At 39.9% G+C, this 13,580-nt stretch overlaps 1 protein-coding gene across 1 annotated transcript in view; it reads left to right on the top strand.

The window, feature by feature from the left end:
- Ei24 (EI24 autophagy associated transmembrane protein) overlaps window positions 1-9,688 on the top strand; it is a 23,899-nt gene extending 14,211 nt beyond the window's left edge. The window contains exons 6-11 of the mRNA XM_055622247.1: window positions 314-438; window positions 721-840; window positions 1,859-1,970; window positions 6,363-6,474; window positions 6,853-6,927; window positions 8,572-9,688. Coding sequence (XP_055478222.1) covers window positions 314-438; window positions 721-840; window positions 1,859-1,970; window positions 6,363-6,474; window positions 6,853-6,927; window positions 8,572-8,734 — 707 coding nt within the window. The 3' untranslated portion in view covers window positions 8,735-9,688. The remainder of the gene's footprint in view (window positions 1-313; window positions 439-720; window positions 841-1,858; window positions 1,971-6,362; window positions 6,475-6,852; window positions 6,928-8,571) is intronic.
- Window positions 9,689-13,580: the final 3,892 nt, after the last annotated feature.

Here is a 13,580-nt window from a genome sequence, read left to right as displayed (position 1 = left end):
CCCCCCCCCCCCCCCCCCCCCCCCCCCGCTCGGTTGACCATTTTATGGAGAAGTAGAAGTTAGTTAAGCCATTAGTAAGGAGCAGCACAGACTTAAATCCAGGTAGGTTAGCTCTGCAGTTACTCCCTGTGACATGGCAGTAGTCACCTGTAAGCAGGTTTGTTTCAAGATAAGCAGAACATAACTGTAATTGCTCTGATTAAGAGCTGTGTCCAGACTATGAAGCAGAGGAATAGTCACAAAATAGTTTCATTTTGGGTCTTAGAGCTTTCTATCTGGCCAGTTAAGCTAATGGCTCTTTTTGCTTTTTTAGGTGACCCATCACTACATGGAGACGTTTGGTCATGGCTGGAATTCTTCCTCACTTCAATTTTCAGTGCTCTTTGGGTGCTCCCCCTGTTTGTGCTTAGCAAAGTTGTGAATGCCATTTGGTTCCAAGTAGGTCCAGGGCAGAATGGAGTCTGGGTTCTACATGATGGGTTGACTAGGTTAGACATTTTAGCCTAGGAAGTTAGTGGCCCATAAAACATTTTTTAAGCCAAGCAGCCAGTTGGGTAATCGTTGTGGTTTTGTGAAATGAAATTACTGTCTCAGGTTACTTAGGTAGGCTTTTCTCACCTGGCAGATCTACTCTAGGGGCAGACTAGTGGTATTAATTCTGGGGATAGACACTGGTACCATTTAATTCATCTTTTGCTGCCCTACTGTTCTCCATTTCAGGATATAGCTGACTTGGCATTTGAGGTATCAGGGAGGAAACCTCATCCATTCCCCAGTGTCAGCAAAATAATTGCTGATATGCTCTTCAACCTTTTGCTGCAGGCACTTTTCCTTATTCAGGTGAGAGACAAATGGAGACATTTTTAAAAAGAAAAGAAAAAAGTTAATTAATGGGAGGAAACTTCACAAAGCTGGGTCTTTGCCTTTATACAAAGTTCTGGAGTATGCATATGCCTCTTGTGGGAAGTATTTTTAAAGCTCTTGTGTGCGTGCAGGGGTGGGAAGGATATGTGCACACTTCACGTACTTTTTGAGATGAGATCTCTCTCTGAACCTGAAGATCACTATTTTTTGGTTAGAATAACTTGTGTCCAGCAGTCTTTTAGGATTTGTCTGTCCCTGCTTCCTGTCATGTGTTGGGGTTATTGGCATATATATCCATGCCTGGCATTTATATTGGTGCTGGGGATTTGAACTCCCTTTTACACAGTGGATCGCTCTGGGTAAGAATTTAGGAAGCTAAATTGAAGTGATTAGGCAGAGATAAGAATTGTTATACAGCTGAGATTTAAGAGGACACGGACACCTACACACCTACACCTACCCACCCCTACCTCATTTAAGAAAATAAAAATGGAGGTTGAAAAATGGCTCAGGGGTTGAGAGTACTTGCTGCTCTTTCAGAGGACCCAGGTTTGATTTCTAGTACCCTCATGAGCTGATTCATAACCACCTGTAACTCCATTTCCGGTTGATGCAACATCCTCTTATGACTTCTGAAGGTACCAGGGGCCACATATGGTATATAGCCATACATGAAGGCAGAATACTCATATAAAATTTAAAAACCTGAAAAAAAAAGGGGGGTGGGGGAAGGACAGTAGTACTTACCTGAGATATGGTCATGGGGATAGGGAAGGAGGTAAGGAGAGAAAGACTTTAAAAGCCTTTTCCCTAGAAGCAGCTAGAGTTTAAATATAAAATTATAAGAACCATAGATTTACCTCTTCTTCCCTTGGAGATTCTGATCCTACCATTAAACAACATTTGAAGGGACTAGGAGGCCATCTCTGATTGGAGTGATGGGTGAGAAGTATCTGACATCCTGGAATTAAGATGTGCTGCATTTGTTCCTCAGGGGATGTTTGTGAGTCTCTTCCCAATCCATCTTGTGGGTCAGCTGGTTAGTCTGCTGCATATGTCTCTTCTCTACTCACTATATTGCTTTGAGTACCGTTGGTTCAATAAAGGTAAGTCCATATAAGGAAACAGAAAAGAGAGGCTCCGTTCAGAAGTGTTGGTGCTCCCCACACTAAGCTTTTTAATTCTTAAGCTCTTAGCAAGTTTCTGAAAGGACATTGGCTTTGAGAGAGAGAGTGTGTGTCAAAAAGAGAGATTACATTTGGCCTAGTAGGTTCATCAGTCTTTGGGGCCAGGGGTTTAGCATTGTAGAATTACCATTTTAGTGTTTAATGCGATGTAGTTCTGTCTGGGCCAGAAGTTGGCAAAAAGAGCACAAGTTGTTTTAGAGATGTTAAGTGGATGCCAGTGTATTTAGAATAATAATAAATTTAATTTCAGACATGGGCTTTTTGTGTAACCCAGGCTAGCCTTGACTGCTTACCCTTAGAGTCCAGGCTGGCCTTCAGCTTTCCTTCCAGCTTCTTGCTTCTACTTCCCAAGTGCTGGAATTACATATGTGTACTATCAAGCCCAGCTATTTGATTACTGTGGGATTTATTTATTCTTAAATTTTAGTTATTTTCTTTTAAACCATTTTTTTAAACTTTTGAGTCAAGATCTCATGTAACTAATGAACTTGCTGTACAGCTGAGGGGGACCTTGAACTTCTGATCTGCCTTCATCTACTTCCAGAGTGTTGACTTTATAGTTTTGGATCACCTTTTTTTTTTTTTTTCTTTTCAGTTGGGGTCTTGCTGTGTGTAGCCTTGGTGGCCTGTTTTTTTTTTTTTTTTTTTTTTTTATGTTTCAAACTTCAGTACTTTTGGTTTTTGAATGCTGGGACTACAGGTGTGTGCCATCACACCAGCTGGGAATTTTGTAGAAAGACTTTTATGCTCTGGGTGGAGTCCGGCACATGTAATGCTTTTTTTTTTTTTTTTTCCCCTTCATTTTTCTTTTCCTTTTCTTTTCCCTTCCCCCTCCCCTCCCCCTTTCCTCTCCTCCTCCCTCTTTCCTTTCCTCCTCCCCCCTTTCCTTTCCCCTTTCCCTTCCTTTCCCCTTTTCTTTCCTTTCCCTTTTCCTTTCCCCTTCCTCCTACCCATCTCCCTTCCGCCTTCCCCCTTCTCTTTCCTTTCCTTTCCTTTCCTTTTTTTTTTTTTTTCTTTTTTTAAGAGGCAGGCAGATCTCAAAGCTGAAGGCCAGCCTGATCTACAAAGTGAGTCCAGGACAGCCAAGGCTACACAGAGGAACCCTGTCTTAGGGCAAAATAAATTCTCTTTTTTTTTTTTTTTTTTTTTAAAAAAAAAGATTTATTTATTATGAATATGTTCTGTCTGCATATACACCTGCATGCCAGAAGAGAGCACCAGGTAATCTCATTATAGATGGTTATGAGCCACCATGTGGTTGCTGGAAATTGAACTCAGGACCTTTAGAAGAGCAGTCAGTGCTCTAAAGCAGCCATCTCTCCAGCCTTCTTTTCTTTTCTTTTTTTTTTTTTTTTAATTTAAATCTTTTATTTATTTTTTATTAATTACACTTTATTCATTTTGTATCCCCCCATAAGCCCCTCCCTCCTCCCCTGCCAATCCCACCCTCCCTCCCCTTTCTGCATGCATGCCACTCCCCAAGTCCACTGATAGGGGAGGTCCTCCTCTCCTTCTTTCTGATCTTAGTCTATCAGTTCTCATCAAAAGTGGCTGCATTGTCCTCTACTGTGGCCTGGTGAGGCTGCTCCCCCCCAGGGGGAAGTGATCAAAGAGCAGGCCAATCAGATTATGTCAGAGGCAGTCCCTCTTCCCATTACTATGTAACCCACTTGGACACTGAACTGCCATGGGCTACACCTGTGCAGGGGTTCCAGGTCATCTCCACAAATAGTCCTTGGTTGGAGTAGGAGTCTCTGGGAAGTTCCCTGTGTTCAAATTATCTTGTTCTGTTGCTCTGCTTGTGGAGTTCCCGTTCCCTCCAGCTCTTACTATTTCCCACTTCTTACATAAAATTCCATTCACTCTGCCCATCAGTTGGCCATCAGGCTCAGCATCTGCTTTGACAGTCTATACTGCAGAAGCTTTCAGAGGCCCTCTGTGGCAGGTTTCAAGGTGGTTTCCTGTTTTCTTCTGGCTTTCAGAGGCCCTCTGTAGCGGGTTCCGAGGTTGTTTCCTATTTTCGTTTTCTTCTGATGTACATCCTCTTTGCCTTTCAGGATGGGGATTGAACATTTTAGTTAGGGTCCTCTCTTTTGCTTAGTTTGTTTAGATGTACAGCTTTTAGTGGGTTTATTCTATATTGTATGTTTATATGAGTGAGTATATACCGTGAGTGTCTTTTTGCTTCTGGGTCAACTCACTCAGGATGATCCTTTCCAGGTCCCACCATTTACCTGCAAATTTAATGATTTCCTTATTTTTCATTGCTGAGTAATACTCCATTGTATAGATGTACCACAGTTTCTGCATCCATTCTTCAGTTGAGGGGCATCTGGGTTGTTTCCAGCTTCTGGCTATTACAAATAAAGCTGCTACAAACATGGTTGAACAAATGTCCTTGTTGTGTACTTGCGCCTCTTTTGGGTATATGCCTAGGAGTGGTATGGCTGGATCTTGAGGAAGCGCTATTCCTAGTTGTCTGAGAAAGCGCCAGATTGATTTCCAGAGTGGTTGTACCAGTTTACATTCCCACCAGCAGTGGAGAAGCGTTCCCCTTTCTCCACAACCTCTCCAGCATGTGTTGTCCCTTGAGATTTTCATCTTGGCCATTCTGATGGGTGTAAGGTGAAATCTCAAGGTTGTTTTGATTTGCATTTCCCTAATGGCTAATGAGGTTGAGCATTTCTTTAAGTGCTTCTATGCCATTCGATATTCCTCTGCAGAGAATTCTCTCTTTAGCTCTGTTCCCCATTTTTTAAGTGGATTACTTGGTTTGTTGCTTTTCAGCTTGTTTAGTTCTTTATATATATTGGATATGAGTCCTCTGTCAGATAGAGGGTTGGTGATGATTCTTTCCCAATCTGTAGGCAGTCGCTTTGTTTTGATGACGGTGTCCTTTGCTTTACAGAAGCTTTTCAATTTCATGAGGTCCCATTTATTGATTGTTGCTCTTAGAGCCTCTTTTTTTTTTTTTTTTAAAAGATTTATTTATTTTATGTATATGAGTGCTCTATCTGCATGTACACCACATGCCAGAAGAGGGCATCAGATCCTATTATAGATGGCCTGTGAGCTATCATGTGGTTGCTGGGAATTGAACTCAAGACCTCTGGAAGAGCAGACTTAACCATGGCCCTTAACCATTGAGCCATTTCTCCAGCCGCCCTCCTCTTTAAATTTTTTCTTACTTGTATTTTATATGCATTGATTTTTTTGCCTGTATGTGTGTCTATGTGAGGATATCAGATTTTGGAGTTGCAGATAGTTGTGAGCTTCCATGTGTGTGTGCTGGGAATTGAACCCACGTCCTCTGGGAGAGCAGTCAGTGCTCTTAACCACTGAACCATCTCTCTAGCTCCAGCACTTGTAATTCTTGCACTCATTTTGAGGTAGAGAAAGGAGGGTCTTGAATTTCAAACTACCTGGTGCTCTCTCTCTCTTTCTATATATATACTAAAGCCAAACAAACAACAAACGTTTTGCATATTAATCTTGGTGAGTGTGGCCGAAAGTAGGTAACTGCTTTCAATAGAGATGCTACCCTTTTTCTTTCTTCTTCCTTCCTTCCTTCCTTCCTTCCTTCCTTCCTTCCTTCCTTCCTTCCTTCCTTTTTCTTTTCTCTTCTCTTCTCTTCTCTTTTTTCTTTTCTTTTCTTTTCTTTTTTTGAAGGGTTTCTCTGTGTAATAAGTGCCAGGTGTCCTGGACTCACTCTGTAGACAAGACCAGGCTGGCCATGAGATCTGAATGCCGGGACTACAGGCATGTGCCACTGCTTCCGGCTGCCATTCTTTTTGTTTTGTTTTGTGAGACAGGGATTCTCTGTGTAGTCCTGGCTGTACTGGAGCTCGCTCACTCTGTAGAGCAGGCTGGCCTCAAATTCAGAGATCTTCCTGCCTTTGCCTCCTGAATGCTGATATTAAAGGCGTGAGCCACCACTGCCCAAGATGCCATCCTTTTTGATATTTTGTTTTGTAGACCATCCTGACAAAGGATGCTGATGCTAAAATTAATGTTACTTTGAAGTTATTATTATTATAAAATCTTTGCATTGAAGCTTTATATCAGATTCGTACAATTCTTTGAGATAGGGTCTTACCAGTTCTGGCTGGTCAGTAACTCCTTATGTAGACCAAGTTGCCTATGCCTTCCAGAATGCTAAAATCAGAAATATGCACCATCATGAATCTGATAGATTTATACAGTTTATATGCTGTATTTGTGTTCCAAATGGTAGCTTTGTGCCTAAAACCCAAGCCTTGTGTCTTCCAGTTAGTATTGTAAATAAAGTGAGTACTGACTTCCTTGTTTTAGGAATTGAAATGCACCAGCGATTGTCAAACATAGAGCGGAATTGGCCTTACTACTTTGGATTTGGCTTGCCCCTGGCTTTCCTCACAGCAATGCAATCCTCCTACATCATCAGGTAATTTGGCTAGAGAAAGAATTTGAAAGACTAGAAAAATAAAAACTGAGGTAGCAAGTATGTTTTAATAATCATCTTTTATTGGTTTGCTTCTGTAGTGGCATCATTCAATCATCAGGAAGATTTTTTTGCAGTTGTTATTAATAATAGTTGACATTTATCAGTATTAAAATATAGTCTACTATCTTCTATGCTGCATCCTGGAGGCAGATTCTTAGAAATTCAGAATTTTTTTTTTTGTTCATTTCATGAGCTGTGTTTATAGGATATATTAAGGTTTCATTACATCATGGTGTTTGCCCAGTAGGCAAAGAAATCTGAGGCTTCTAATACCCTAATCTTTCCTAAAGTCATGCCTTCTTTTTTTTTTTTAAACAGTGGCTGCCTATTTTCAATCCTGTTTCCTTTATTCATCATCAGCGCCAATGAAGCAAAGACTCCTGGAAAAGCATAGTAAGTGCCAGCAATGAGACTTCTGTCCTATAAATCTCTGATGCTGAAGAAAAACCTATGTCCTACTTAGGGTTACTCTTGGTGTGTTGAAATATCATGACCAAAGCAGCTTGAGGAGGAACTGGTTTATTTGTCTTACACTTTAAGTGTCTTACACTTCTATATCCACTGTTCATCACTGAAGGAAGTCAGGATAGGAACTCAAACAGGGCAGGAAACTGGAGGCAGGAGGAGATGCAAAGGCCATGGAGGGGTGCTGGCTTATTCCACATGGCTTGCTCATCCTGCTTTCTTATAGAACTTAGGACCACTAGTCCAGGGATGGCCCCTCTCATAATTCATTCCTCCAAAATTCATTAATTAAGAAAATGCCCTATAGCTGGATCTTCTGAAGCCATTTTTCTCTATTCACACTCCCTTTACTCTAGTGACTCCAGCTTGTGTCAAGGTGACATCAAACTAGCCATCACACTTAATATACAGTTTATTTTTTAAGAGTTATTTTTATTTTCTGTGTTAGTATTTTGCTTGTGCATGCCAGTGCTTATGGAGGACAGTAGATGGGGCCAGATCCCATGGCACTGGATTACAGGCTATGATCAGTCACCATATGGGTGCTAGGAACTAAGATAGAAACAGAGACAGACATACAAGCTATATCAAAAATTTTTGAGCTTAAGCACATAAATTTGTATGTTTCCCAAACTGACACTCTCATAAAGGCTCATTTTTACCTCTTCCTGTGTGGCCTTGTGCCCTGAGCTTGTGATTTTGCTGCCTTGTCCCCAATGCTGAGGTAGGTGGATGCCACCAAACCTGTCCATTTATACCTGTTCCTAAAAATTGATCAGTTGTGCCAGTGGTGGTGGTGATTCATGTCTTAATCCCAGCACTTGAAAGCCTGAAGCAGGAAGATTAATATGAGTTCAGGGTCAGACTGGGCTAAAAATTTGAGTTTTAAGGCAACAGTCACTAGATATAAGGTCCTTTGATAATGGCCACTTTTAAAGAAAGTAGAGCTCAATCTGATCTGACCACATAAGTGAAGAGCTTTTAAAATCTGGATTATGGGGAAGAAAATCTGGATTGGGGCTGGAGAGATGACTCAGCAGTTAAGAACACTGGTTGTTCTTCCAGAGGACCCAGTTCAATTTTTAGTACCTTGGTGGCTCACAGGCATCTGTAATTTTAGCTGTACAGGATCCAACACAGTCCTCTGGCTTCCGTAGGCATGAGGAACACAACATAGGTGGTATACAGTCTTAATTGTAGGCAATCATTCAATTCCATAAAAGTAAAATAAAATTTAATATAAAATAAAACTTTATTTCCTTTTAAAAGTCTCATCCCCAGTACTGCTGGGCAGTAACAGGACATGCTGCATTTCTTTTATCAAGTGGTGGGATTAATCTGAGTAGTTCAGCCATGGTAGGCAAATAGTCTATCCTGTTACTTGCTTTGCACCCAGTACATTCTTTAGCTGATCAATGTATGTGTCTAATATCTGTACTCCTTTGATGAATTCTTTGCCTTGTTTTTCCCTATGTAGTTTTAAATTTAAAGTCGTCAGATAAACTATAATATGCATGAAGACATTCTTTAGACCAATTGGGAGCTAACAAGTAGAGTTTCTTGTTCTTTTAGTCTTTTCCAGTTGCGCCTCTTCTCCTTGGTGGTCTTTTTAAGCAACAGACTTTTCCACAAGACAGTCTACCTGCAGTCAGCCCTAAGCAGCTCAACATCTGCAGAGAAATTCCCTTCGCCACATCCTTCTCCTGCCAAACTGAAAGCTGCTACAGGCCACTGAGTCCTGCTGTCAAAAGGGATGGGTGGGACTGGGTGGAGGATACGGCAGCTCTTTGTTTTCGTCCTCCTGCCATGGAAGGCAGGACCCACTGCCAAGGGCCCTCTGCATATTCCCTTCTCTTTGATGAATTGGAATCTTCCTGACTCCAGTATGTGGATTTTTACTACCACCCTAGGTCTGAAAGGACCAGAGTTTTCCAGCTGTTTTTTAGCATTTGCCAGCTCCTGTGCCTGAACTGATTTGAGTAATTCCCCCCCCCCCTTCCCTGTGTCATTCTCCTTCCCACTTCCTCCTGCCTTCCAGCACCCTGGATGAATGGGCTTTGTAATTTTAACTTGTATTTTGTGAATTTGTTGTTACTGTTTTTCTGTGAAGCACATAACATTGGATGTGGGAGGTGAAGGAGCATTCCAGTTGCTCCAGGTCACTCCCTCTACAGCCATCACTGTCTTGTTTTCTTGTAACTCAGGTTAGGTTTTGCTCTGCTGCAGAAAAGGAAAGAACGGGGAAAAAAGGAGCCTGAAGAGATGGGACAGATTGACCTCAGCCAAAGTGGCTGGGTTTTGAGGGAGTCATTTTCTTTCTTCCCCTTGAAGGGGAAACAGCTTTTTTTCACTGGTACATTTAAAGTTCCCCAATGGGGTGGTGCCAGTTCTGGACAAGTGCCACTGTGTCACAGAATGCTAAGAGGATCTGAACTTATTAACTCTGAAGATGAAATTTACTGTTGGCCACTGCCAGGTCCGACTGGTGTTTTAAGGAATAATGGGTGCTTCATATAGGAACTGAAGGGGTATACTTATTAAACCATTCGACCTGTGATTGGTGATGTTTTCCTGTCATTTTAAGAGTCTAAATATGGGGTGGGAGGGCAGATGTAAAAGAAAAAAACAAAAAAGAACTTGCACAGTTTTAAATTATCACAATTAAACATGAGCTGGTTTCCCAAAAAAATGTGTAATGTTTGATTTCTAAATCACATCCTGGAGATATATATATATATATTCATAGATTGAATGACTTTGTGTCAGATAATCTGGTTGTAGATTTTAGAAATTAGTTCTGAAAGATGTTCTGAGAATGAGTTTGGGTCACAGTGTTAAAATTGTGTTAACCTATTATCAAAGTCGTGATTGTTGGTTATTTATTTATTATTTTTTTTATTGTTGAATGTGAGTGGGTTTTTAAAAATTATTTATTTTTATTTTATGTGCATTGGTGTTTTGCCTGAATGTACATCTGTGTGAAGGTGTTGGATCCCTTAGAACTGGAGTTACAGATAGTTGTGGGCTGCCATATGGGTGCTGGGAATTGAACCCAGGTGCTTTGGAAGCTAGTTTTCTTAAAAGCTGAGCCATCTCTCCAGCCCAAGTGTGTTTTAAAGTATGTTCACTTCTATGTATTTATGAAGGGAGAAATTCTCTAGATTTCAGTATATTAAATGCATTTCTGTAGTCCAAGGAAGAGGTTGGATATTTGATTTGTAGAAACCTGTAGTATATACACATGAAAACTGTAATCAAAGTTTTAAGTGGTTATACAGTTGATGGACTATTAGGTATCTTGAAAGTGATTACAGTTGCCAAGTTATGCACAAAATTGTAACAGGAACCCTACATTAACCACTGAACCTTCTTTCCACTTCCTACTTTCAAAAGGACTTTCCAGGGCTGGAGAGAAGCCCATCAGTAATGAACATTGACTGTTATTGTCATTGGTTTGGATCCGAGCACCCATATGGTGGCTTAACAAATGTCTGGAACTTCAGGGTACACAGACATGAGGCAAAACACCCATACACATTTTTTGTTTTTGTTTTTGTTTTTTTCTGTTTGTTTGTTGTTTTTAAAGGAATTTCCACTAGGCAGATGTGGTGGTTCATGTCTGTACTTCCACCACTTGGGAGGTGGAAGCTGAAGGAACAGGAATTCAAGGTCATTCTCAGTTTCAAAGCAATTTAAGGACAGTCTGACCTGCCTGAGACATGCCTCAAAAATCAAAAAGTTCTCCCTTTAGTAAACCAACAAACAAAAAAACATGGTCATGGAGATAGAATTACAGAAACTATGGTTAAATTCTAAATGGAGTATGGTGATCCATGCCTACTCAGAACTGAGGAAGAAATGGTGGGAAGGACATCACTACAAGATAAAGGCCAACCTGGTCTATAATAACAAATTCTGGGACACCTCAGGCTACATTTCAGGATCCTGTCCTTAAAAACAAAAGAAAAAAGAAAAAGGGTAAGTTCTACTAATTGTTAATACAGAAATATGAGAGGTTTCCACATCTACAAAGTACATCTTGCTATGAAAGGAAATAGAAAGAACAACAATAATGGCACTGAGGGAAAGATGATTTATCACTTAGGAGCATATAATCTTGCAGAAAACCGGAGTTTGGCAAGTGCACACACATGCACACAATGATTAATAATAATGATGATAATAAAACCATTTTAAGAAGGTGGCACTGAGAAGGTTAAATTAGTGTCATAATAAAAGTGTGGAAAATTTTCAATGAAACATAGGTCGGGTGTCAGTGGTGGTGCATACCTTTCATTCCAACACTCAGGAGGCAGAGGCAGGTGAATCTTTTTTTAAAAGGAAACTTAGGAAAATGACAGCAGAAAAATGGAAATGTATAAAATTATCCCAGGTTCTAAAACCAGCACTTGAAATCAGACCAAAAGGGCTAAGTGTAAAGCAGGAAAAAAATGAAAGAAAATATGAGACTGTTAAGGATGACTCAGTTCGCAGGCCTCTAAGAACACACTGGACAATTGAAGATAAACTTGCAGTGACTGGAAAATATTCGTTATGAGAGGGAGGGAAGAGTGAGAGAAGGAGGGAGGAAGGAGGAGTAGTGGGTCCTTACTTTGTTCCTAAACAGTTGTGTGTATGGAGTGTTCTTTGAAAATATTTTAAATTTAGAATTTCGTACGTATATACACTGTATTTTGATGATATCCATCTCCTCTCTGCTCCATCCTTTTTCTTTTTTGAGACAAGATCATGTAGCTCCACCTGGACCTTAACTTCCTCAGTAGCTCTGAATTCCTTCTTGCCTCCACCTTCTGTGTTTCTGAAGTTCTAAATCATTTAATTAAGAAAATGGCGGGTTGCAGTGGTACATGCATATAATCCCAGCACTCCTAGAGTACAGGCAGATCTATGAGTTCAAGGCCAGCCTTGTCTACAAAATGAGTCCAGGATGGCCAACTTTACACATAGAAACCCTGTCTGGAAAAGAAAGAAAGAAAAAAAAAGTATTACAGGCCTGCCTACTGCCCGATCTCATGGAGGCATTTCCTAATTGAGGTACCCTCCTTTCAGATGACTTTAGCTTTTATCAAGTTCATATGGAACTAGCCAGCACAGTATACAAATGTGTGCTTTCTTTGCCCATTTATCAATTGGTAGGTAATGAGGCCAATCAATCTGTTCTCTTTCTAGGCTATTGTTAATAGTGCTGCCAAACTATGAAATAACTGATAGAATAGTAAAACCATTGTTTTCTAAAACCACCTTCATATGTAATCTGTGGATTGGTTTATTTCCTTTTCTGTGAGTTCTGTAATAAATTCTGTGCAACCTAGTTTTTCAGACTTCAATGATAGTTACAGATTAGCTATAATTATAATTAGCTAGTATGGTATCATCCTGCTTTTTTTTTTTTTTTTTTTTTTTTTTTTTTTTTTTTTTTTTTTTTTTTGTTTTTTTCTTTTCTTTTTTTTTTTTTTTTTTTTTTTTTTTTTTTTTTTTTTGCTTTGCTCTTGAGAAGAGACAAGGTCTCACTATGGTTCTCAATGGCCTAGATCTCTCCATATAGACCAGACTGGCCTTGAACTCATAGACATCTGCCTGTCTTTGCTCCCCAGCATACCTCCATGCCCAGCCTCCCTTTACTAACAGGAATTTTACTCCTAAAAATAACTATTGCTTAGAAACTTACATGTATTGTCTTTTAGAAAGATGTTAAATTAAAAAAAAAAAGACAGCTTTCAATAACTTTCATATTTTTTCCCCTCAACAGTCATTTTTTTTATTCCTCTTCAGAGTGAATGCAGATAAGGAAAAGGGAAAACTCCAGAGTAGAAGGGGCTTTAAGGGTGGAATATCTTTTTTATTAAAGTGCCATATATATATGTATATAAAAAAAACTTAAAAAAATTTTTTAAGCTTCTCTTTTCCTTCTCTTTACTATGGGAGATTTAATCTAGGGCCTTATGCATGCAAGGCAAGCCTCAGTTTACTCTTGGAGACAGGGTTTCATTAAATGCACAGGATGATCTTGAAGTAGATGTGATGACGGGCTTCCACCAGGCCTAGGTTAGCATCTTTAAAAAATTTAATACTGTGTGTGTGTGTGTGTGCATGCATGCACATACATGCCACAGTGGAGTTGTGGACAACTTTGTGGAGTCAGTTCTCTTCTGCCACCTTTAGGTGTTTTCTGGGGCATCAAACTGAGATTTAAAGTCTGCTTGGAAAGGGGCAACTGTCTTTACTCACCAAGTCATCTCACTGGCATCTTTGTTTTTGTTTTTTAAAACTAAAAATTCTTAGGTGAGTACCCAATATATAATGACATGATTAAAGTCTTTGCCAGATTCAGGCCTTTCATCTTGTGTTTCCCAGATTCTAGAATTGTGAGAAATAATTTTTCTGTGTAAGAAAAATAAGCAATGTTTTTAAGACACATGCATTTGAACACATGTAAAGTCCTTATGCTATCTCCATCAGATTAAGATGCCTGGATTTCAGCTCTTCCTGACTGCCTCTGGGAGTGCTTGTGTCACAAGTGTGTTCTTTACCGTTATTCTTGCTAAAATAAAACTACATGG

This window comes from Psammomys obesus, unplaced genomic scaffold, assembly GCF_907164565.1.
Source record: "Psammomys obesus unplaced genomic scaffold, mPsaObe1.curated_primary_1811, whole genome shotgun sequence".
Lineage (NCBI taxonomy): Eukaryota > Metazoa > Chordata > Mammalia > Rodentia > Muridae > Psammomys > Psammomys obesus.
The sequence above is the reverse complement of the archived record's forward strand: the minus strand, read 5'-3'. Positions and strand labels throughout refer to the sequence as shown.